Source organism: Melanerpes formicivorus, unplaced genomic scaffold, assembly GCF_026170545.1.
Source record: "Melanerpes formicivorus ecotype bairdi unplaced genomic scaffold, bMelFor1.0.p_v2 SCAF_121, whole genome shotgun sequence".
NCBI lineage: Eukaryota > Metazoa > Chordata > Aves > Piciformes > Picidae > Melanerpes > Melanerpes formicivorus.
The window spans coordinates 438,166-462,807 of NW_027142473.1; the positions used below are offsets into that span (position 1 = coordinate 438,166).

Sequence of the window (24,642 nt, forward strand, 5' to 3'; positions counted from 1 at the left end):
TGGGCCTGGGGGAAGCTTCAGCAGAAAGGGCACTGAGCCTGGCAGCAGAGAGCCTGTCTGCCAGCTCTGGCCTCTGCCCCGGGGTGCAGAGCTCTGTGTCACTGCCACCCAAAGGCACAGCCCACGCCAGAGCCTGGCCCCAGTAGCAGGAGAGTGTCTGCAGGAGCTGTGTGGCACAGGGGCCAGCCCCCTCCAGCCCTCAGCACAGGAGCCAGCCCCCTCCAGTCTCAGCACAGGGGCCAGCCCCCTCCAGCCCTCAGCACAGGAGCCAGCCCCCTCCAGTCTCAGCACAGGAGCCAGCCCCCTCCAGTCTCAGCACAGGAGCCAGCCCCCTCCAGTCTCAGCACAGGGGCCAGCCCCCTCCAGCCCTCAGCACAGGGGCCAGCCCCCTCCAGTCTCAGCACAGGGGCCAGCCCCCTCCAGTCTCAGCACAGGAGCCAGCCCCCTCCAGTCTCAGCACAGGAGCCAGCCCCCTCCAGTCTCAGCACAGGAGCCAGCCCCCTCCAGTCTCAGCACAGGGGCCAGCCCCCTCCAGCCCTCAGCACAGGGGCCAGCCCCCTCCAGTCTCAGCACAGGGGCCAGCCCCCTCCAGTCTCAGCACAGGGGCCAGCCCCCTCCAGTCTCAGCACAGGAGCCAGCCCCCTCCAGCCCTCAGCACAGGAGCCAGCCCCCTCCAGTCTCAGCACAGGGGCCAGCCCCCTCCAGTCTCAGCACAGGGGCCAGCCCCCTCCAGTCTCAGCACAGGAGCCAGCCCCCTCCAGCTCAGCACAAGGCACTAAGCTTTATCGGCGCTCTCCAGGGTGCTTCTGAGGCAATGCCATGAGGTTAAGGAGGGCAGAAGCCCGTCTGGTAATACAGACACGGCCCTGTGTGGAGTGGGGACTTGTGCCACAGCAACCTCTGCCAGGATCACCTCCACAAATACCTGGTCATGTGCTCCTGGAGCTGCCAGCTCCCCAGGAGCAGCCACACTACGTCCACAGGTCCTGAAGGCAGTGGTGGCTCTGCCCATGGAAGCAGCACAGGATGGAGCTAAAACATGGGGCTGTGGTTTAGGGGGGAATTTGAAGAGCAGGGTTCTAGGCTGGACTTGGTGATCCTGAGGGTCTTGGCCAACCTGAATGTTTCTGTGATAGCACAGGCTGCTCACCAGGGTGACAGGACACTGCACCAAGCAAAGCAAGGGCAGCTGGAGAGAGCAGGGGGTGGCCTGCCAAGTGCTCCCCTGTGTGTGTCAGAGGAAGGAGGCACAGATGTGGCAATGCCTCACAGTGTGCTGTGTGAGGGCAGCAGCCACACACAAATGAGGGCAAAAGCAGCCTCTGCCCCTTCAAGTCACCTGTGTGGCTCTGGAGGCTGTGAGGAGGAGGAGGCTGTTTCTGTGTGGATCCATCAGGAACACCTGGAGCCCAGAACAGAGTGAGCAGTGCAGAAGGCTGCAGACAGGAGCAGGGCTGCTCAGTGTACAGCAGGCACCGCTGAAAGGCAGCCAAAGGGAAAACAAAACAGCAGCAGAGGGCAGAGAAGAGCAGGGGGCATTCCCTGGCCCCCTGGGATACCTTCAGCAGGCAGAAAGAAACCTGTGCTGTGTCTGCATGTGGTTACCCCTGCCCAAATGCTGAGCTCTTCACAGGCTGCTTTGTGTGAAGAGGGCACTCGGGGTCAGAACCCCACCTCTTCAGCCCCAGGCATGCCCCAAACGCAACAGGGAGCTGAAACAAGCTGAGCAGTTGCTTAATGCAGCCAGCTCCTGGCCACAGCCAAGCTCCACCAGTGCCAGCAGACTCTTCCCAGGTTTCAGTGGGCTTGGAAAGAAACCTGAGAGACGTGAAACCAGACCCTGAGCCACCCCTGGTGCTCACAGGGGAAGTGGAGGGGTTTCATCCTGCCAAAGCTGAGCCTCAGCAGCCTGGTCTATGCAGGGAGCAGAACAGACCCCTCTCCATCCCCACCCAGCTTTCCAGCCACCTCCAGGTAACACATCTGCCCTTAAACAGCTAGCCAGCAGGGCTGCTGGAACCAGCAGCAGGAAGCTGCACACCAAGCCTGGCTGCCTTTCCACTGCTCAGGGGTGGGAGCCACCTAGAGTCCTCTCACCTCAGCCTGAAGAGCCATCTCTTGGCTTGGCCTGGCTGCTGTGAGAGTGTGCTGCCAGGCAGCACTCATCCAGCAGCAAAGCTGGCTAGGGAGCTCCCAGCTCCTGGCTTCCTGGTCTCACCATGTCTCCCCAGAGCTCTCCCAGAACAGGTCTCTTGGAGGCTTCCAGTCAGGCAGAGCAGCAAATCAGGCTGAGTTAAACTACTCCCTCAACAGCAGTCACAGCCACATGTTTTTCCCTAGATCAAAGCCAGGGCTTCTTCCCAAGTCCCCAGCTCTGCACTGCTGACAGCCTGACTGCCCACAGCTGGGCTGTGCCACCACCTGAGGCCAGCACTTGACATCTCCTTACCGTAAGGCTGCTCTTCTTCCCTTGTGCTGTGCTAGATGCAAGACCAACCCTTCAGCCTCTGCAGATCCCTGCAGCCACCTGAGAGCAGCACCAGGAGCTGCAAAGCACTCTGCAGGCACTGCTGTGTGCTTCTGCTCTACCATCCAAGGTCTGACCCCCAGGATCAAGCGATGCTGCCAAGCTGCCAGGCTCAGGGGCACCAGTCCTGAAGCACAAAGGGTTACAGCTGCTCCAGTAGTGCTTGCCTTGCCCACTGGTGAGGCTGGCCGAGGCCCAGCAATGCCCCTGCTCAGGCAGACCCCACTGCAGCAGCACCTCAACCAAAGAGGCTTCTGGCTCCTGCCCCTGCAGGGGGCTGCAGCAGGTTGGTAGGGACAGAGGGTGCAGGGAAATGGGGGGAGGGGGAAGCACCTGAAGGAACAAATGCATCCTTGCTGTGAGGTCAGCAAGAATCTCACACATGAGCAGCTCCCCAGATGCCTGCACTGGGAAACAAAGGACAGAACAAAAGAAGGGAAAACAGAAATGAAGAGGAAACGTCTCAGGGGCAGTGGCAAGACAGAGCTCTGCTACTGCAGCCAGAGAGAGCCTCTGGCAGAGCTGGGGCAGTCCAGAGACTGGACTTGGACATGTTACACTCACTGAGCAGGAAAGCCACCCCAGAAGTCTTGTGGGGTACTGCCCTTCACACACAGGCACCTCAGGCATGGGGAGCACAACTTGCTCTGCCTGGCAGACACCAAGGCCTGCTCCAGGCCAATACAGCAAGCTGTGAATTCCTGACTTGCCTCCTAACTACCACCCTGCTTCTGCTGCAGACCAGGGCCCACTCCTTCAAGCCTTCCCTAGAAGTCTCCATCAAGCAGGATTTCTGACCAAGGGCACAATGTTTGATCTTCTGGAGGCTGTTTTGTGTCCCCCAGCTACTGCTGTCAGTCTAACACCTGATGGCTCCCAAGGCCTTTGCCAAGGAAGGAGCCAGGTAGGAGCCAGGTCACCCTCATGTCAGTCCAAGGTACCTTTGCTGGCTCCTTCTGCCATCAGCCTCAGTCACTTTCCCTCTCCAGCAGGAACACAAAGAGCAATCTCATGTTTCTGTGTGACAGCTGAGGCTGCTGAGGGCTTGGGGCAGGAACAGCAGCTGGGTGCCAGCTGTTCTGCAGCTCCTGCTTACAACCTGCTCTGTGTGTCTGTGCTACACATACAGAGAGCACACTGACAGGCAGCACCAGACCCTGAATGCAGCACCCTAAAGAAATGGGCAGGTGGAGCAAAGGGACCATGCCTGGGGCTGGTGTTGGCTCACTCTGGGCACAGCCCCAGGGTGTGGTGCAGGCTGGCTGATAGGTCACACTCACACACATCATAGCTCTGCCTCTGGGCACTGGGACCCTTGGACATTCTGGCTGCAGACAGAGCTGTGTCAGAGAGTCAGAGAATGGCTGGGGTTGGAGAGGGCCTCTGAGCTCACCCAGTCCAGCCTCCAACCCAACCCCACCATGGCCACAAGTGCCATGGCCACGGGGTTCTGGGACACCTCCAGGACTCCACCACCTCCCTGGGCAGCCTCTGCCAGGCCCTGACCACTCCTGCAGCAAAGACATTTCTCCTCATCTCCGACCTAAGCCTCCCCTGGCACAACTCCAGGCCATTGCCTCTCCTTCTGTCCCCTGAGACTGGGGAGCAGAGCCCAACCCCCAGCTCACTGCAGCCTCCTCTCAGGGAGCTGTAGAGAGCAAGGAGGTCTTCCTCAGCCTCCTCTGCTCCATACCAACCCCCTCAGCTCCCTCAGCTGCTCCTCCCCAGCCCTCTTCTCCAGACCCTTCCCCAGCTCTGGTGCCCTTCTCTGGCCACACTTGTAAGAGGCTCAATCTTATCTCCCTCGATGTGACTCAACAAAGATCAAATCACCTTTGCTGCTTGCCCAGACAAGAGCTGCTGTGCATTGGGCAGAGGCCACTGGATAAGGACTCTGTGGCATGTGCACAGACAAGATCCTCTCTAGCCAGCAGCTATCTGGGGAAGGGAGGCTGGTGCAAAGGACAATGGATTCACCACCTGGACATACCTAAAAACCTGAGCAAGACCTGCTCAGGAGAAGGAAAACACCTGAGCAATGCCTGCTCATGAGAAATAAAGCAGAGAAGCAAATCCAAGGAGAGAGAAGGACAGAGACAGGAGAGAAGACCTCACCATGGAGCCTGGAGGCAGCAGACCAGGAGGAAGCCTCTCTCTGTGTCCTAAGTTCCACCTGCTGCAGCTCATGGAGCTGAAGAGGCTGCTCAGAGAAGGACTTGGGCTTGGACTTTGGGCTCCCTCTCTCCCCTCCTCCAGTGGAGGACAGCACAGCCAGCAAGGATGACCTCTTCTCCATGCCAAAGCAGCAGCAGCCTTCCTCCACAGACCCAAACTGGCCTGGGGGGTCTGGGGTGTGGTAATAGAATTCCTTTCCTCTTCCCTCTCCCTCTCTCTCCCTCCTTCTGTTCTGTACACTTAGTTCTGTTAATAAATAGCCTCAAGGGCAGTTGACAGTTTGGCCTCTAATCTCCTACAGGGCAGCACTCACAGACCTGAGTCTCTTTCCTGTTGCAGACCAAGACAGCACTGCAGCTCCTCAGTGTCCTTCCCAGAGCGAAGAGCCCAAAACTGAACCCAGGATTGAAGGTGAGGCCTGGCCAGTGCCATGTCCACCCACAGCAGCACAAAGACTGGAGAGACCAGGCCCACTTAGTCTGACTAAAAGCAAGAGCAAAACAGTGGCTGTGCTCCTCCAAGTGGCACAATGACATCCCCTCTGAGTGAAGTCACCCTCTGGGGTTGCCTCTGCAGCCTGGCTGTGGGTGGGGAAGCAGCCTGCAAGCAGGCTCCTAGATCACAAAGTGAGCTGGGACAGCCAGAGGTGGTGCATGCCAACAGGAGGTGCCCAGTGGGCTGCTCTGGTATTTGTGCTCCTGCAGCTGGTCTGGAAAGAGCATTTCCTCAAGAGAAGATGTTAAGCCAAACAGACACAGTGAGCTCTGAGAACTCTCAGCATCTGCACAGAGCTGGCAGGATGCTCTGCAGGGAGCTCTGAAGCTGGAGCAGACCCAGAGGGGAGGTGGTTCTGTAGGCTGAACCCACTGCCTGTCTGCACAGACCTCAGCACAAGCCCTAGCTGCCAGCCTGTGCCCCACAAGCTACCAAGTGCACCACACCTGCAGCTTCCCATCCCAGCAGTCCAGCTCCATGATCTCTGGTGGTGCTGAAGACCCCCAGAAGCCACCCAGAACCCCCTGCCTGGGATAACCTTCTGTGTCTCAGGGTTTGAGATCTCCAAAGCTACCTTCAATGAAATGGTTTGGATTTGGGCTTACAAAGACTTCTTTGGCCAAGTTTGAGGTAAACTTCGGTAACTCAAGCCCCAGAAATGGATCTCATTCCCACCAGGATGGTTCTTCCCTCTGTGCTTCAGGAATTCCAAGCCAGAGGCTTATGCTTGTGCTGACATCCTTCAGACCACACACAGCTGTCAGATCTGGGGTTCTGCTCCTGGCAGTGCTTCAGGGGGGTTCTTTCTCAACAGGCATCACCAGTGACAAGCTCTGCAACTCCAGCTGTCAATGCTGTAACAGCTACTGCAGACCCGCAGGCATGCCCAGCTGAGAGAGACAGCCTGGGAGCTCACAGCTGTGTTTAGGTGATGGGAGAGAGAGGCTGTACAACCACCCGGGGGCCCTTGCCCACTGCTCTGCCCCCTCCTCCCCTCCTGTTCCATTTCCCTGCTCAGGGAATCCCCACGGTGAGCTGCAGTGCTCACTTCAGAGCCTGGCCTCTCAGCCGACGCCCCTGCGCGCTCCAGCGCCACCCTCGGTGCCAGGGGCAGCAAGGACCCCAGGGTGATGCCCTTTGCTCTCTGAAGCGCCCAGAGGCTCAGCAGAGCGCTCAGGCTGTGTGCTGCACCTTCTGCTGCGCCCCTGCCGGCTGCGGGACTCGCCCGGCCCTGCCTCCCCCCGCACTCACCTGAGCCGCTGCCGGCCGCGGCGCTGCGGGACGCCTTGGGCTGGCTCTGCCTGCCGCTGGCTCGCACGGTCACCGGGGCAGGAACGCTGCTGCTGCTGCTGCTGCTGCTGTCCCCGCGGATGCTCGACAGATCCTGCATGCTAAAGCTCCTGAGCCGCTCCGACAGGGCCCCCTGCCCCTAGCCAAAGAAGCGAGCAAACAACAGAGAAGGGAGTTAGGTTCCACAGCGCCTCTGCAGCTTTCTGCTCCCTTGCTCAGCGAGAGCAGGACAAGAGAGGAGAAAAAGGAGCTGTTAAAAGCATCATTTGCCTCTCTGCTCTGCCTTTTGGAGTGGTTCTATGCACAAAGTCGTTCAGACTGCTGGTGGTGACCATCTCTGTTCAGTGGTTTGCTCTCAGAGCAGCCCTGGCCACATCCAGAGGAGCAGGAAGTTGTTGCATCTCTCCAGTAGGTTCTTTCCTTTCATTAGGATCTGAGTCCAAGAGGTGCTTGGCTTCAGAAACACAACGAAATGGTCTGCAGAAGAACTCCCTTTTGAAGTGAATCACCTGACAGTCACCAACCCCACACACACCACAGAAAGACTGAAACTTCAAAATAAGAAAACTTATTGGTACAAAATCCCAGAACACATCCAGCTGAAGAGCTCATCCAGGCCAAGGCTCCCCCCAGCACTGCAGGCTCAGCACCAAGCCATGGCCCTAAGCACCACAGCTGCTGGCACACCCCCAGGGACGGGCACTGCAGCACTGCCCTGGGCAGCCTCTGCCAATCTCTCAGATCCCTTCCAGGGCAGAAAGATTTCCTGAGCTCCAGCCTGAGCCTCCCCTGGGGCAGCTTGGAGCCATTGCCTCTGCTCCTGTCCCTTGCACCAAGGCACAGAGGCTGTGCCCCCTCCTCACTCCAGGCCCTTCTCCAGCCTCACTGCCCTGCTCTGGACAGGCTCCAGCCCCTCAGTGTCCTTCCTGCAGGGAGGGCCCAGAGCTGAGCACAGCACTCCAGGTGTGGCCTGCCCAGTGCTGAGCACAGGGGGGTGGTCACCTCCTGTCCCTGCTGCCCACCCTGCTTCTGCCCCAAGCCAGGAGGCCATTGGCTCTCTTGGCCCCCTGGGCACTGCTGGCTCCTGCTCAGTGACTGCCAACCAACACCCCCAGGTCCCTCTCTGAGTTGCAGCTTTCCAACCACACATCCCCAGGTCTGTAGCTCCCCATGGGGTTGTTGTGGCCCAGGTGCAGGACCTGGCCCTTGGCCTTGTTGAACTTCACCCAATGAGCCATGACCCATTGGTCTGACCTGTCCTGGTCCTGCTGCAAAGCCTCCCTAGCCTCTTGCAGATGGACACAGCCACCCAGCTTGGTATTATCTGTAGACTTCCTGAGGCTGCCTCAATGTCCTCATCCAGGTCATTAATAAAGACATTAAAGAAATGCAGAGAAAGATTGTGCTGCTGCTGGGGGGTTTGCTGCTGTTGGGTAGGTGATGGGCTGTTTGTTTGGTTTGGCTTTATTGCAGCTTAAGAAAGAAAGAAACTCACACAAGATTGTTCTTTCTTTCCAGACTAGCTCTCAATGCAACATTCCCTGGGGAGTGTAGCCGCTGCCTGTGCAGGCTGGGCTGGCTAACAGACACCTTCAACTCCAACCACAGCTCCTCAGAGAGCTGCACACCCACCAAAAACCTGCCTGCAGCCAGCTCCTGAATTCTCTAACCCTCACCCCTACACCAGTGCCACACAGTGGAAGTGCCAGCAAAGAGACTCTGCAGGCCCCCTGCACCCTCTGCTTGCTGCACCAAGGGACACTCAGAATGTGGGAAGCACAACTGAGGGAAGGAACATTTGGGTCTCAACATTTTGCTGAGGGGAGGAGGGTCTGAAAGATACTTCACAGCATCCAGCCTTGACAAAGTACTGAGACACACACAGAGCCTGGCTGCTGGCAATCAGGCAACACTCAGTGGATGCTGTGACCAAGGTGAAACCAGGAGGGCCAACTCCAGACAGTATTGATTACCCCTGCTCAGCCAGCCTGGCCAGCACAGCACGCTGCAGCACGTCACACAGGGCTCTCCCTTAGACTCCTGCTTGTCCAAGCAGTGCAGAGGTGGCAGCACTGCCTGGCACTGCCAGAGAGCTCTCTGCATGCTGGGTTTGGCAGCACTCTGCAGTTTCTGCAGGCTCTAACAGAGAAGTCTCCACACAACCACTGTGCTGTTTCAGCCTAGGGAAGAGCAGGCTCCAGGCAAATCTAAAAGCAACCTTCCAGTCCCTGAAGGAAGAAGGATGGAGAGGGACTGTGTGCAAAGGCCTGCAGGGACAGGACCGGGGCAATGGCTTCAAACTAGAGCAGAGCAGACTCAGATTGGAAGTTAGGAACAAGTTCTGTACCCAGCCTGGTCCTTCTCTGCCCCCAAACAGAGAGACCTGTCCCAGGAAGGAACAGCTCACTAGCTGGGCAGATCCTGGGAGAAGAGGCCAAGAAGCCTGCAGGGTTCACTTTCAGCTTGGGCTGCACCTTCAGCCAGAGGGTGAACTTCCTTAGGGGCCAGCAGGTGAGGTGCACTGGGAGCAGGTACACTACAGTGAGCAGGGAGCAGAGAGACACCTGCCCACATGGGGCCACCAAAACCTCCCCTCCTGCAGAATCCTCTCTGCTGGTCACACCTGGTGGATGAGGTTCAAGTTGAGTCTAGGCAGGCAGGCTTCTGCCCAGGGAGGGTAAGGCTCAGCCTGGAGAAGAGAAGGCTCCGGGGAGACCTAACAGGGACCTTCCAGTACCTGAAGGGGGCTGCAGAAGGACTCTTTGCAAAGGTCTGCAGTAATAGGACAAGAGCAGAGCAGATTTAGAGTGGATGTGAGGAACAAGGTCTGCATCAGGAGGCTGCTGGAACACTGCAGCAGGTTGCCCAGGGAGGTGGTTGAGGCCCTGACCCTGGAGCTGTTCCAGGTGAGGCTGGAGAGGGCTCTGGGCAACCTGCTCCAGTGGAGGATGTCCCTGCTGAGTGCAGAGGGCCTGGACTGCATGCCCTGTGGAGGTCCCAGACCTGGTGCCAGCTGTGTGCAGTGCTGAATCTGTTGTGGAAGGAAGCTATGGACTTGGTTTTTCTTTGGGTAGGAAACAGTAAGTCTGGTTGTGGAGTAAGAAGTGGTAGAGCTGGGTGAAGTCTGTGCTGCTACAGCTTGCAGCTGCAGCCATGCAAGCCCTGACAGTGCTGAGATTTCAAATGGCTGTGACCTCACCTCAGCAGCTGCTGCTCTGCTGGGGGCAGCTGGTTCTGTGGCAGTCATCCCTGCCGTGGTGTTTCTGCTTGTGGGCAGGTAGAGATGTGACAGAGTTGTGTTACCTTGTGCCCTTTGAGCACCTCGACCCAGTCTGTCCCTGCCAAGACCAAAGGTGCCAAGATGAGGAAGGAAGGGCAGTGGGAGGGGAGCCAGCAGGGGCTGGTGCCTGCAGTGGCCTCCCCAGCCTCAGCCTTTGCTGTCCCTGCAGTTTAAATTTGGACAGACTGTGTGATGGGCTGCTGGGAGCAGCAAGGTTTTGCTGTTATCTGTGCTGTGAAACCCTGAGCTTGGCTAGGAGAAGCTCAGGGGAGGTGGAAAAGACCAAAGACAGACAGTTTTAGTTTGGGTTTGGGTTTTTTTCCTGGCTAAGGTCAGCACTGTTGAGCAGAGCTGCCTTGACTCTGTGGTGAAGGCTGTGGCTGTGTGTGACCTGCCAGTGCAGCAGCCCCACAGGGCAGGCCCTTGTTTCAGAGCTCTCTTTGGTGCCCTTGATCTTTACCTGCTGCTCTACCCCAAGTTGCCAAGCCGAGGATATGAACATTTCTTCTGCCTTGCAGTGCAAAAGGTGCCTGAAGTATCACCTTCCCTGCCAGGCTGGGCTCTGCTCTGCCTCCTGTCCACACACATCAATCACTCCCCGGAATGAAATGGCCTTTGGGTTAGCTGAGCTGGGCTGGGTGACTGCAGGGTAAGTCCTGGAGCCCTGCTGACACTCGAGCTTGCTGTGCAGGAGGCATCCTGCACTCAGGTTACATCAGCTGCTCCCCTCCAGCTTTGCTGCTCCAGTCACTGCAGCAGCAAGACAGCCTGACTGCCCTGGGCTTGCTCAGCCAGGGGCTGTCTGCTGGGGGTGGGATGACTTTAGTAGCTCTAAATGAGCTGCTAAGAATAGGGTGGCTGTGCAGACTGCAGAACCCACCCAGGGCACCCTGCATGAGCTGTGGGCAGCTGAGCTCAACCCAGCTGAGCAGCCAGGCAGGGGACCTGCAGCCCAGCAGTCCAGGGGCCCTGCACAGTGACTGTACCCTCACCGGCCTGGGGGAATGACTGCTGTACTCTGGAGGTGACAGACTGCTGGAACAAGCTGCCCACAGAGCCTGGGCAGTCTGCAGATACTCAAAACCTGCCTGGAGGCCATCATGGGCAGCCAGCTCTGGGTGACCCTGCCTTAGCAGGGGGATTGGACCAGGTGATCTCCAGGGGTTCCTTCCCCACCACTCTGTGAGGAACCTGAGCTGCCTCTTGGAGTGAGAACTCAGCCCAGCAGTGGCTGCTCAGCCCTTGTGGAATGCTGGAGCTGTGGCAGAGGCGAGCTTTGAGCAGCAGCTCTCAGGACTGCTCTGCCAAGCACACACAATCAGCACAACAGCATGGCCTGGGGTAGAAGCCACCAAGCTCCATCCATTGGAAATGCCTCACAAAGTAAACCACACCAATAAGGAAGAGAATGCAGTCTGCAGGAGCCCCAGAATGGTCTGGGTCAAGAAGGGACCTCCACAGGGCATGCAGTCCAGGCCCTCTGCACCCAGCAGGGACATCCTCCACTGGAGCAGGTTGCCCAGAGCCCTCTCCAGCCTCACCTGGAACAGCTCCAGGGTCAGGGCCTCAACCACCTCCCTGGGCAACCTGCTGCAGTGTTCCAGCAGCCTCCTGATGCAGACCTTGTTCCTCACATCCACTCTAAATCTGCTCTTGTCCTATTACTGCAGACCTTTGCAAAGAGTCCTTCTGCAGCCCCCTTCAGGTACTGGAAGGTCCCTGTTAGGTCTCCCCGGAGCCTTCTCTTCTCCAGGCTGAGCCTTACCCTCCCTGGGCAGAAGCCTGCCTGCCTAGACTCAACTTGAACCTCATCCACCAGGTGTGACCAGCAGAGAGGATTCTGCAGGAGGGGAGGTTTTGGTGGCCCCATGTGGGCAGGTGTCTCTCTGCTCCCTGCTCACTGTAGTGTACCTGCTCCCAGTGCACCTCACCTGCTGGCCCCTAAGGAAGTTCACCCTCTGGCTGAAGGTGCAGCCCAAGCTGAAAGTGAACCCTGCAGGCTTCTTGGCCTCTTCTCCCAGGATCTGCCCAGCTAGTGAGCTGTTCCTTCCTGGGACAGGTCTCTCTGTTTGGGGGCAGAGAAGGACCAGGCTGGGGCAGGGCTCAGTGCCACTCAAACACCACAAAGGACCTGTGGCTGGCCCCCAGCAACTGCCACCACTTGGTGGTACTCCTGCTCAGATCCATGGCACTGCCAACAGCACTAGGGCAGAGCCCTTCAAGCCATGGGCATTTAGGCTGCAGCAGCTGATCCTGAGGGTACTTCCAGCTCCCATCCATGCAGCATCATTAATCCAGAACTAATTTGGGAACCTACCTGCTTGGGTCAAAACTCAGCTGTGGTGCAGGCAGATCTCACCCACCCACACCCAGCACATTCTCTCCTTGCTTTGGCTGTCAAAACCAGGACAAACTCAGAGCACTGGGCTTCCAGAGCCAGCTAACCTGCAGGCTGCCTTCCTCCAAGTGCTGCAGGCATCACCATCTCCAGGAGCAGACACTGACCTCTGGGGGCCCCGAGCACACACACTTCTGCAACCAGTGCTGGCTTGGAAGGAACTGCAGCCTTGGTGCCTGCCAAAGCCTGAGGTCAGGACAGTGACAGGCACTGCAAAAGGCACTCCATCAGCAACAGCTGCAGCTCCCTTCATGACTTCTCCTCTCTCTAAGCCAGCTCTGCATTCACATTTGAAGTGCAGCTTTGTAAAGGGAGCCAGAGTTACAAGCCTGGAAAGCCATTCATGAAGGACACTTGTCATGGCTTGGGGCTGGGTGCCTTTAAGAAACCAGAGAGGAGTCTTACAGGAGGGCTGGAGAGGGGTCTGGGGGTGGATGGGAAGTGTGATGGTTTGCTGTTTCATTCCCAGCATGCCTGCATCTAGCCTTTAGAAGGCACAGCACAAGCTGCCTCTCCCCCTCTCCCTGCTCCCTTAGCTCTTGTTTGGTAGGGGGCAGGGCTTCAGCCTGCAGCAGCCTGGGCAAGGCTGATGTCTATCTGTGCCACATTGGGCTTAACTCGGGGGGGGGGGAGGCATGGGGGGGGCTAGGGAGGCATGGGGGGGCAGAGAGGCATGGGGGGCACAGAGGCATGGGGGGGGCATTTGAGGTCTGGAATTTTGGCCTTGCTGGGGGCAGGCTGGGGGGCTCTGGCTCAAGGGTCTTCTGTGTTAAGCCCAGAGCATAGATCTGTTTGTATTTGATGTGCTTTGCAGTGCAGCATGCAGATAGGAACAGCATTTCCTTTTACACCTCCCAGCCTGCATCCAGCCCCTGTGGGGAGTGCTCCTGTGATCCTGGGAGAAGGGTCAGAGAGCTCTGTCTGGCTCCTTAAGCCAAGCCAGCCCTCCCAGTGCACAGCTGCAGCTGGGCACAGCTAGGCCCAGCCTGACACTCGGCACGGTGTGGAGCAGTTCCATGGGAGCTACTAGAAACAAACTGACTGCATCCTACCTTCAGTCTGACAACCTGAGAGGATGCTGCAGCTGTGCAACCTGCAGCACAGCACAGAGACACAAACCAGGAACTCCAACACATCAAGTCATGAGAAAGCAGCTGCAGGTAAGGTCAGGGTTAGTGCAGGGGGCACCTGCTGGCCTCCCGCAGCTTAGGGGCAGCAGTTAATGGACAGGCAAGGGAGCACTAAGTCATGCTCCCACACTTCCAGCACAAGACTGAACCTGTTACTGTCCCTCTTGCTGTCCCTTTGCTCCATGCTAGCAGACATGGCTGCATGCACCTCACAGCCTGAGTCCTGCAGACGTGCCCTGCAAGCTGCAGTGCATGTTCCCAGGGTGCCACTTACTGCTGTGGTGTCAGCAGGACTTCCCCAACCACACCTGTCAGGAAATGCTTGCTGTGTCCCAGCCTCAGCAGCTTTACTGCAACCCCAACCACCCCATAATGGGTTCACAGCAGTGGGACAGAGGCTGCCTTGCTCCTTTAGCAAGAGAAGAGCAGCTTGCCCAATGTAGCAGCAAGGACCCGAGTTAGAAGGGTTTGCCAAGTCCAAAGCTCCCTGCCTGGCTGCTGGAGCCTCTCTGGCTGCCAGCAGAGGACCTGGAAGGCATTGTGCTGATGAGGTCAAAGGCTTCTAAAGCTCAGCATGCACTCAGCTCAGCAGACAGCCTCTAGCCTCAGACCAGTCTCAGCTGAAAACACCTCAATGGGGAGGCAGAAATGAGTTAGGGGTTAGTAGGAGCACTCAGCAGATTACCTGCCCTTTTCTCTGGTCCAAATACAAGTGTAAATGAAGCAGCTGAGAGACCTAGCAAGGAAAGAAGAGAGCCATTGTGGCAGCACACAGGAGAGCTCTGAGAATAAGGTCTGCTTGAAGCAGAAGCCCTCGAGATGAGACTGGGCACCATGTGCAGGGACTCACAGGAAGAGCAGGGCCCCCACCTGTGGACTTGAGCATAGGTTCCCCCTCCCTCAGCTCTCCCAGAGAGGTGAGGAGAGCCCTGCATAAGCCCAGCTGACAGGGTGCTACCCTGCACCCGTGCTTAAAACACAGCCAGCCCCTTACCTGCTCCTCTGCTCCTTGCACTTGGGCATGCCTTCCACTGCAGGCACCCCCAGTGCCTGCCCACCCCTGGCTGCAGGTCTGAGAGGGCATTGATAGAGGCAGAGGATGAGGTGAGGGATAGAGGGCACTCATCTCAGCCACAGTGACTGGCAGGACTTGTGAGCTGTAGGGTAAGGCTGGGCAACCCCTCAGGCCTGGAGCAGCAGTTTGCCTGGCTGCAGGCAGGTCCTGCTGACAGCCAAGCCACCAGCTGCATGCCCTGGGCACAGGCCTGAGGGAAGGAGGAAGCTGCTTCTGCCACCTGGTTGCCCAGGGAGGTGGCTGAGACCCCATCCCTGCAGATACTCAAGGTGAGGCTGGAGAGGGCTCTGGGCAGCCTGATCCAGTGGAGGATGTCCCTGCTGGGTGCAGAGGACTGGATGAGCTCTGGAGCTCCCTTCCAGCCCAGCCCATTCTGTGATTCTATGAACATCAACACCCTGCCAGCCACATCCTCATGGGCAGCTGGGGCCCTTGTGCCATGCCTAGCCCCAAACAGCTCTCAGCCTGGGTGGTGTCAGGCAGCAGCAAAGACTGGCAGGGAAGCCAGCTGCCATTAATGCTGATGGTGGATACTCAATTCCATCCACCCTTCTTGTTTGTGCAGCTCATTTCCTCTCCTGGGAACTGTTTGTTACTGTCAACTCCCAGTCTGGTCCCTCTGTAAGAGTTTGTTTGCTCCTGCTGTCCTGTGCACTCCCTGGCTGCTGCCTGCCTCTTGGAGACACCAACCAAGGAGCCAGCAAGGAAAAGAAGCTGCAGCCAGCCACGAGGGCTGCAGCTCAAACAGCACTGGGCTTGGATTTGGGGAAGGGATTCTCCAAGACTTGGGAATGAAAGACATGTGACAACACGACAGGAGCAGCTCACAACACCCCATGGCCAGGGGGAGGCTCAGGAAAGCCTTCTGCTGCTTCTCTTTGTGGTGTGACACAGCTCAGCCACAAGAGCTCTGATTCTAGATCTCACATGGAGATCCTTTAAGGGATCCTTCCAGAAGCAGCACACTCAGCCCTCCCGAGGACACCAACAGGGCCCCAAGGGCTTCTCAGGCTGTGTACCCTGAGTCACTGCTGGCTTCTGAGGCTCTTGGCCACGGCCCAGTGTGGCCATTACAGATCTGGCACCAAGCAGAGCAGCCAGCAGTGTCCCCTGGCCCTGCAGGACCCTGAGCAGCAGGATCCTCTCACTGCAGAGGCCTCAGGCAGTGTCCCTCAGAACAGGATGCTCCCCACCCCTGCCTCCTCTTTCCTGTGTCAAGTGGAAGTGCAGCTCTCCACTGCCAGGCCACAACAAGCAGCTTCTCTCTCCTGCACAAGAGCTTGCTCCAAACTCCTACAATCAGCAGGTCTCAACTCCCATGGCAAGCCAGGGACCTGAGCACTGCCTTGCAAGCAGCTGCAGTGGCTGTCCCCACCAGGCCCTGGGAAGAATGAAAAGTGCTGCTGGACCAGAGGGGATAAAATCTTAACCAGTGCCAGCACTTCCCTGCCCTGCCCTGCATCAACACACAGCAAATGCCCTGGGAAGCCTCCCCCCCGGTGATGGGCTGAGGGGCCCTGGACAGCTGAGGGACCCTGAGGGACCCCAAAGGGCTGAGGGACCCTGAAGGGCTGAGGGACCCTGAGGGGCTGAGGGGCCCTGGAAGGCTGAGCCCCCGGCCCCGAGGGGGGCACAACCCAAAGCTGGGAATGGAGATGACAGTGCCAGAGCAGTGAGGGGGCTGTGAGCTCAGGCAGCCAGGGAGCTGCTGACACTGCCCTGCTGAGCCCTCAGGAGGCAGAGCAGGCGCTCTGGGAGCCTCCTGCTGCCTCTGCATGCTCGGGGCTGCCGTGTGCCCCTGCAAGGGCTCCCAGGCTGCTCCTCAGGCCAGAGGCTTTCCCTGGCAGCAGCCCTGCGGGCCTGCTCCCCCCAGCCCATCTCCCACCTCCTGCCAAGCACCACCCTGCCCTGCTGCCCTGCCCTAGCAGGGACCTACCCAGCAGCAGCAAGGGGCGAGGAGGCCCTGCCCTGCACACAGGAGGGCAGAAGAAGGCACACGGCAGGCATCTCTGGGTCACAGTGAGCTGCTGGCTCTGGGATGTTTTCTGCAGCTCTCCTTTGAAGAACAGAGCTACAGCTGCAGCTTGAGGAGTGCTGATGGTCAGGAGCAGGACTGGTCTTGGGGATGGGGCAGGACATTGGCCTGTTGGGCAGAGCCGGCTTGGCAGAGGCAGGAGCACGAGAAAGGATGTGGGGAAGCCAGGAGCTTGAGGGAGAGAGTGTGGAACTGGCAACAGATGTGATGGAGAGACAGAGGCCATGGCAGGGCTGGGCAGGGTCCTGAGAAGGCAAGCAGGGGGTAGAGGATTCGGGGACTGAGCACAGGGCAAGCTCAGGGTGCCAGATGGCAAGTGCTGGGAGCGTGGTGACAGTAAGGCAGCACACAGGAGCCTGCTGGAGCTGCTGCTCCCTAGCCACCAGCACTCTGCTCCCTGCAGACACTTGAGTGCCAGCCACTTACATCACAAACCTGGCTGGTGCCAGTGAAAGGCCCACTTGTGCCCAGGCCTCCAAATGATGGCCCTGCCCCTGCCCCTGCCCTGCAGCTGCGGCCCTGCCCCTGCCCCTGCACCTGCAGCTGCAGCCCTGCCCCTGCCCTGCAGCTGTGGCCCTGCCCCTGCCCTGCAGCTGTGGCCCTGCCCCTGCCCCTGCCCTGCAGCTGTGGCCCTGCCCCTGCCCTGCAGCTGCGGCCCTGCCCCTGCCCCTGCCCTGCAGCTGTGGCCCTGCCCCTGCCCCAGCGCTGCAGCTGTGGCCCTGCCCCTGCCCCTGTGCTGCATACCTGCCCCTGCCCCAGCGTTGCAGCTGTGGCCCTGCCCCTGCCCTGCAGCTGTGGCCCTGCCCCTGCCCCAGTGCTGCAGCTGTGGCCCTGCCCCTGCACCTGCAGCTGTGGCCCTGCCCCTGCCCCAGTGCTGCAGCTGTGGCCCTGCCCCTGCCCTGCAGCTGTGGCCCTGCCCCTGCCCCAGCGCTGCAGCTGTGGCCCTGCCCCTGCCCCTGTGCTGCATACCTGCCCCTGCCCCAGCGCTGCAGCTGCAGCCCTGCCCCTGCCCTGCAGCTGTGGCCCTGCCCCTGCCCCAGCGCTGCAGCTGTGGCCCTGCCCCTGCCCTGCAGCTGTGGCCCTGCCCCTGCCCCAGCGTTGCAGCTGTGGCCCTGCCCCTGCCCTGCAGCTGTGGCCCTGCCCCTGCCCCAGCGCTGCAGCTGTGGCCCTGCCCCTGCCCTGCAGCTGTGGCCCTGCCCCTGCCCCAGCGCTGCAGCTGCAGCCGTGGTCCTGCACCTGCAGCCGTGGCCCTGCCCCTGCCCCTGCGCTGCAGCCGTGGCCCTGCCCCTGCCCCTGCGCTGCAGCCGTGGCCCTGCCCCTGCCCCTGCGCTGCAGCTGTGGCCCTGCCCCTGCCCCTGCGCTGCAGCTGTGGCCCTGCCCCTGCCCCTGCCCTGCAGCTGTGGCCCTGCCCCTGCCCCAGCGCTGCAGCTGTGGCAGCCTCACTGCTGCTCTCCTGCTGTGGCTCAAAAGAAGGCTCCTCTGTGGCTTCTCTCTTCCTCCCCTGTGGTGAGCTGGAAGGGAGGTGGTGGTCAGTGCTCAGAGCCCCCGGGGGGCAGGAAGGGTTGAAGCAGGGAACTGACTGCAAGCATGGGAAGAGCAGCAGGATTTACTGCCCAGTCTCCTACTCCTGCCCTGGGGACTGAGCCACTTGAAGTCGCAGCCTGTGACAGAATGACCGAGCAACGAGGACAGGATTAGAGAGCCCCAAATGAGATTATGCTCTTTGGTGGGGATACAAACTGCCAAGGGCAGGGAGAAGATCTGCTGAGCACTAACAGGGGTAATGAGAGCAGCTATCCAATGCTGTGTCTGCTCAGCCAGCATCAAAAATAGACTCTCCAGAGAGAGAGAAAACACCCAGGCAAACCAGCAGGGCAGAGCCAGGGTATTGGGACACTGACAGCTCCTCTGCCCGTGAAATGAACTGGCACAGGGCTGTGCCAACTGTGGCTTCAAAACAAACAGAGCAGGGGAGGGCAGCAGGAGGCAGGGAGACAAGCCTGCCCTCAGCCTGCAAGCTGCAGGCTAAGATAGGAAGAGGAAAGGGCCAGGGGCTCAGAGATAAGGGGGTGGGTGTGCACAGCTCATAGCCCGGGGTAAAGACCCAAGCAGCAACCTGTCAGACACAAAGAGAACAATGAGTGCCAGCTGCTTCATGCTGCACCCTGGATAGAGAGAATGGAGAGATGGACCTGGCCCAAAGATCTGATCACCAAAGATCCTGAGGGGTGGTGGAGGAGCACAGAATCAGTTAAGAGGGCTCAGGGCTATGCAGAGCGGGAGAGGGCTCCCAGCACAGGCTCCCTGGGACGGGAGCTCATTGCTTGGAGACAGGTCTGTGCTGAGCACACTTCCAGCCCAGTGCAGTTGCCACCAGAACATAGTTTCATAGTTTCATTCAGGGTTGGAAGGGACCACAAGGATCATCTAGTTCCAACACCCCTGCCATGGGCAGGGACACCCCACACTAGATCAGGCTGGACAGAGCCTCATCCAGCCTGGGCTTAAACACCCCCAGGGACGGGGCCTCGACCACCTCCCTGGACAACCCATTCCAGGGCTTCACCACTCTCATGGGGAAGAACTTCCTCCTCACATCCAGCCTGAATCTCCCCACCTCCAGCTTCATTCCATTCCCCCTAGTCCTATCACTACCTGAGATCCTGAGCAGTCCCTCCCCAGCCTTCCTGTAGGCCCCATTCAGATCCTGGAAGGCCACAATTAGGTCACCTCGGAGCCTTCTCTTCTGCAGACTGAACAGTCCCAACTCCTTCAGTCTGTCCTCACAGGAGAGGTGCTCCAGCCCTCTGATCATCCTTGTGGCCCTTCTCTGGACACCTTCCAGCACCTCCACATCCCTCTTGTAATAGGGGCTCCAGAACTGGACACAGTACTCCAGGTGGGGTCTCACCAGGGCTGAGTAGAGGGGGAGGATCACCTCCCTCGACCTGCTGGCCACACTTCTCCTGATGCAGCCCAGGATCTGATTGGCTTTGCGGGCTGCAAGAGCACACTGAGAGCTCCTGGTGAGCTTTTTGTCCACCAGCACCCCCAAGTCTCTCTCCTCAGGGCTGCTTTCCAGCCAGTCACTGCCCAGCAAAGTCTGATGGGCCATTTCTTAACACAAAAGCATCTTTTCTTTGCCCACTAATGCAAGAGACGCAGGACATCAGACATCCTCCTGTCCTCTTGCTGCTGGGAGCTGCAGGAGCTCAGCGCTCACCTCCAGAGGATCCCACCTGACCACGACCCATTGAAGACCGAAACTCAGAGAGCCTGTGCAGAGCTCAGCTTCCCATCTGCACCCAACACTTAACACAGACCAGCTGGGTGCCCTTAAACCTTGGCATCAGGAAAGCCAGAAGGAGCCTCAGAAGCAGCATTCTCTTTCCTCCCTGCCTGGAAGCTTCCCCATAGGGCAGCACTGCAGCCCTGTCTGGCACCTGCCAGCTCCAGGGGCTCCCCAGGCAGTTAGTCACTTGAACTTCTCTCAGGAAGGACAACCCAGCTCTGCTGCACCTCCTCCTCGAGTGAGGGCTCTGACACACATCTAACAACACCTGAAAAACAGGGCAGCAGCAGCAGCTACCACCCTTACCTGCTCCTCTCTCGGGAGCAGCTCCCTCCACAGCAACTGAATGCAGAGCCAGCCACACTCATCCCATCACCCAGCTCAGACTCCTGCACTCCTGCAGTCACAGCCATGCAGCCCTCCCTGCCTGGTAGGCAACAAACTCACTTTGAGAAGGGCAAGGGACAGAGGCTGCTTTAGCCATTCCTGACCTTTACACCATGAAGGGTGTAAATGTATTGAGGGTGTGACTGCATGAGCAGAGCTAACCTGGCTGCTTCCCCCTGCCAGCAAGGGCAGAGCAGAGCTAACCTGGCTGCTTCCCCCTGCCAGCAAGGGCAGAGCAGAGCTAACCTGGCTGCTTCCCCCTGCCAGCAAGGGGAGAGCAGAGCTAACCTGGCTGCTTCCCCCTGCCAGCAAGGGGAGAGCAGAGCTAACCTGGCTGCTTCCCCCTGCCAGGAAGGGGAGAGCAGAGCTAACCTGGCTGCTTCCCCCTGCCAGCAAGGGGAGAGCAGAGCTAACCTGGCTGCTTCCCCCTGCCAGCAAGGGGAGAGCAGAGCTAACCTGGCTGCTTCCCTCTGCCAGCAAGGGGAGAGCAGAGCTAACCTGGCTGCTTCCCCCTGCCAGCACGGGGAGAGCAGAGCTAACCTGGCTGCTTCCCCCTGCCAGCAAGGGGAGAGCAGAGCTAACCTGGCTGCTTCCCCCTGCCAGCAAGGGGAGAGCAGAGCTAACCTGGCTGCTTCCCCCTGCCAGCAAGGGGAGAACAGAGCTAACCTGGCTGCTTCCCCCTGCCAGCAAGGGGAGAGCAGAGCTAACCTGGCTGCTTCCCCCTGCCAGCAAAGGGAGAGCAGAGCTAACCTGGCTGCTTCCCCCTGCCAGGAAGGGGAGAGCAGAGCTAACCTGGCTGCTTCCCCCTGCCAGCAAGGGGAGAGCAGAGCTAACCTGGCTGCTTCCCACAGCCAGGAAGGGGAGAGCAGAGCTAACCTGGCTGCTTCCCCCTGCCAGCAAGGGCAGAGCAGAGCTAACCTGGCTGCTTCCCCCTGCCAGCAAGGGGAGAGCAGAGCTAACCTGGCTGCTTCCCACTGCCAGCAAGGGGAGAGCAGAGCTAACCTGGCTGCCTACCCCTGCCAGCAAGGGGAGAGCAGAGCTAACCTGGCTGCCTACCCCTGCCAGCAAGGGGAAAGCAGAGCTAACCTGGCTGCTTCCCCCTGCCAGGAAGCGGGGATCTTGCTTTCCCTTCCTCACAACTCCTCTCAGTCGATTCCCACTCCTCACAGTTTCACTCCTCACAGTGCAGCTGTGTCCTTTTCCCTTGTCCTGACCTTTGTGGGCTTGAAGAAACAGCATTTCAATTTTCCCCTCTTTCTGGATTGGCTTTCTGATGTACTTGAGGCAAAGCAGGGGTACTCAAGGGGCTGGTGCACAGTAACCCACTGGGAGCAGGAGCCCCACTCCATTTTGGAGGAGGAGAGCTGTCTTGGATTTGCACCCTGGGGCACAGAGATGCCAGCAGCTTGCTGGAGGCCACTGCTGAAGCCAGGGTTCTGTTTTTCCTTACACACTTGAAGTCACTTTCATGTCAAGACTGAAGCAAAGACATCAACATCCTTGCTCTGCTGTAAAAAAACCAAACCAATCAGTCCCATAACAACCTCTCAATCTCATCAAGAGATCATTTTCCCCTGCCAAAGCAGCATGCAGGAAAGACTCTGCAGGTCCACCTCCAGGCAGCAGTCTCTTGGCTGCTTGCTCTCACCTTGGGCTGGCAGATGTGCCACACAACAATACCACACCAGTAACAGAGAGGCTTTCTTCCAGCACTGAATGGGGAGCTTCATTAACTCATGCACAACAACAGCTTCCTTGTACCCTGGAGACTCTTCTCCCTCCTGCCCAGCTCCCCCCTGCCCCTGCAGCCACTTTTCAAGGCTGAGACTCCCAAGAAAACACCAGAAAAGCAGAGTGATGCTGACTGCTCATCCAGGATGAGGAGCTGCTGCAGTTCTGCAATGAACAGGCTGGCACTGGGGGCTGGGCTACTGTTGAGCCTCAAAATTCAGGATCTGCCAAAGAGGAGACAGAATTCCTTCAGGATTTGGTTTCTCACCCTGTCCCAAAGCCAGCTCTAGCACAGAATCTTGCAGGATGGGGCTCAGGGCAAGGGCAGTTCTCAGAGCCTGTTTCTGCCTGTGGGGTGATTTCCTCAGGCTCACCCAGCAGCAGCACAAGTGTCACAGAGGCACCACACATGTCCTTTTGTCCAGGTATGCAACACACAGCTGTGCCTAGCTCCACATTCATCCCATGTCTCAGCCCAGGTCTGGATTAGCCAGCAGCCCCTGGCTTAGCAGAGCCTCCCCCTGAAGAGCAACAGCTTAGGAGAACTGAGGCAAGCCTGGGAGCCAAGGCTGCAGAAGGCTTGGCAGGGAAAAGGGAAGCAGTTTGTGGCTTTTCTTGGGAGCAGGCCAGAGCTTCTGCATATCCTGCAGTCCTGCATGTGCCTGGCACTGTCCCACCCTTCATTCAACATGCTCTGTAGGTTGATCTTGTTTGGCCTCCTAGGGGTGTATGATGCATTTGCACAGAGGGCTAGCCCAAGGCCTGCTGAAGTGATGCCTGAGGTCACAGGGGAAGCATCTGACTGGGGAAAACAATTTCCTTCAGCTCCCATTCACAGGTTCCTACTACCCCTTTGCAAGAGGCCTTGCCTGTGGGTGCATGAAAGCCACACCTCACACACAGGGCTGGCCCCAAACACAGAGGTCTGTGCACATTCACCCTGGCATGATCCATGGCCAGAGGGCAGGACCACAGAACACAACTACCAAGTCCTTGCAGCTTTTATGCAAGCAAAGAAACAGAGCCAGAATCTCCTGCCTGGTGCTAAGCCAGAAGGAGCACACAGGCTACAGCTCCCCACTCAGCCTCCAAGAGCAGCCAGTGCCAGCTCTCTCAGCACCATGTGAGCAGAGGATCAGACAGCAGCGTGCCATGTGTGAGCCTTGCAGACAAGCTCCTGGCCTTCAGGAGCTCCAGATCACATCTGCTTCCTGCTGGTTACAGGTCCCTGGAGCCCGCAGGCTTCTCAGGAGCTGACCCACAGGGCTGCAGGAGGCCTTTCCCTTCGCTGCAAGAAGTGCTGCCCTGCACATCAGCTCCCTGGCAGCGTGCTAGCAGCGCTCAGCCACCAGCGCCAGAGCCGGGGGCAGCGAGCGCCGGGGGCAGCGAGCGCCGGGGGCAGCGAGTGCCCGCCAGGGGCAGCGAGTGCCTGCCAGGGGCAGCAAGCGCCAGGGGCAGCGAGTGCCCGCCAGGGGCAGCGAGCGCCAGGGGCAGCGAGTGCCCGCCAGGGGCAGCGAGCGCCTGCCAGGGGCAGCGAGCGCCAGGGGCAGCAAGCGCCTGCCAGGGGCAGCGAGCGCCAGGGGCAGCAAGCGAGTGCCAGGGGCAGCGAGTGCCCGCCAGGGGCAGCAAGCGCCCGCCAGGGGCAGCAAGCGCCAGGGGCAGCGAGTGCCCGCCAGGGGCAGCAAGCGCCCGCCAGGGGCAGCGAGCGCCAGGGGCAGCGAGTGCCCGCCAGGGGCAGCAAGCGCCCGCCAGGGGCAGCGAGCGCCAGGGGCAGCGAGTGCCTGCCAGGGGCAGCGAGTGCCCGCCAGGGGCAGCAAGCGCCAGGGGCAGCGAGTGCCTGCCAGGGGCAGCGAGTGCCCGCCAGGGGCAGCGAGCGCCAGGGGCAGCAAGCGCCCGCCAGGGGCAGCGAGCGCCAGGGGCAGCGAGTGCCTGCCAGGGGCAGCGAGTGCCCGCCAGGGGCAGCAAGCGCCCGCCAGGGGCAGCGAGCGCCAGGGGCAGCGAGTGCCCGCCAGGGGCAGCAAGCGCCTGCCAGGGGCAGCGAGCGCCAGGGGCAGCGAGTGCCCGCCAGGGGCAGCGAGCGAGCGCCAGGGGCAGCGAGTGCCCGCCAGGGGCAGCAAGCGCCCGCCAGGGGCAGTGAGCACCAGGGGCAGCGAGCGCCCGCCAGGGGCAGCGAGCGCCAGGGGCAGTGAGCGCCAGGGGCAGTGAGCACCAGGGGCAGCGAGCGCCCGCCAGGGGCAGTGAGCACCAGGGGCAGCGAGCGCCAGGGGCAGTGAGCACCAGGGGCAGCGAGCGCCCGCCAGGGGCAGCGAGCGCCAGGGGCAGCGAGCGCCTGCCAGGGGCAGCAAGCGCCAGGGGCAGTGAGCACCAGGGGCAGCGAGCGCCCGCCAGGGGCAGCAAGCGCCAGGGGCAGTGAGCACCAGGGGCAGCGAGCGCCCGCCAGGGGCAGCGAGCGCCAGGGGCAGTGAGCACCAGGGGCAGCGAGCGCCCGCCAGGGGCAGTGAGCACCAGGGGCAGCGAGCGCCCGCCAGGGGCAGCGAGCGCCAGGGGCAGCGAGCGCCAGGGGCAGTGAGCACCAGGGGCAGCGAGCGCCCGCCAGGGGCAGTGAGCACCAGGGGCAGCGAGCGCCAGGGGCAGTGAGCACCAGGGGCAGCGAGCGCCCGCCAGGGGCAGCGAGTGCCAGGGGCAGCGCGTGCCCGCCAGGGGCAGCGAGTGCCCGCCAGGGGCAGCAAGCTGTAATGCCAGGCAGCGGCAGCCCCTGGGGCGCTCCTCTGCAGCCAGGTGCGGGCTGCCAGGCAGCAGCGCTGCTGGTGAGCTGGGAGCTGCGATC

The 24,642-nt window shown here is 59.9% G+C and overlaps 1 protein-coding gene across 2 annotated transcripts in view; it reads right to left on the reverse strand.

Annotated features, from left to right (window-relative positions):
• Positions 1-24,642, reverse strand: part of REEP1 (receptor accessory protein 1) — a 90,098-nt gene that overhangs the window by 20,710 nt on the left and 44,746 nt on the right. The window contains exons 6-7 of one of the 2 annotated variants that reach the window (XM_068167607.1): positions 13,981-14,031; positions 6,449-6,626 (exon numbers count right to left, since the gene is read on the reverse strand). In XM_068167607.1, the coding sequence (XP_068023708.1) occupies positions 6,449-6,626; positions 13,981-14,031 (229 nt within the window). The remainder of the gene's footprint in view (positions 1-6,448; positions 6,627-13,980; positions 14,032-24,642) is intronic. The other variant, XM_068167608.1, reaches the window with a different exon arrangement.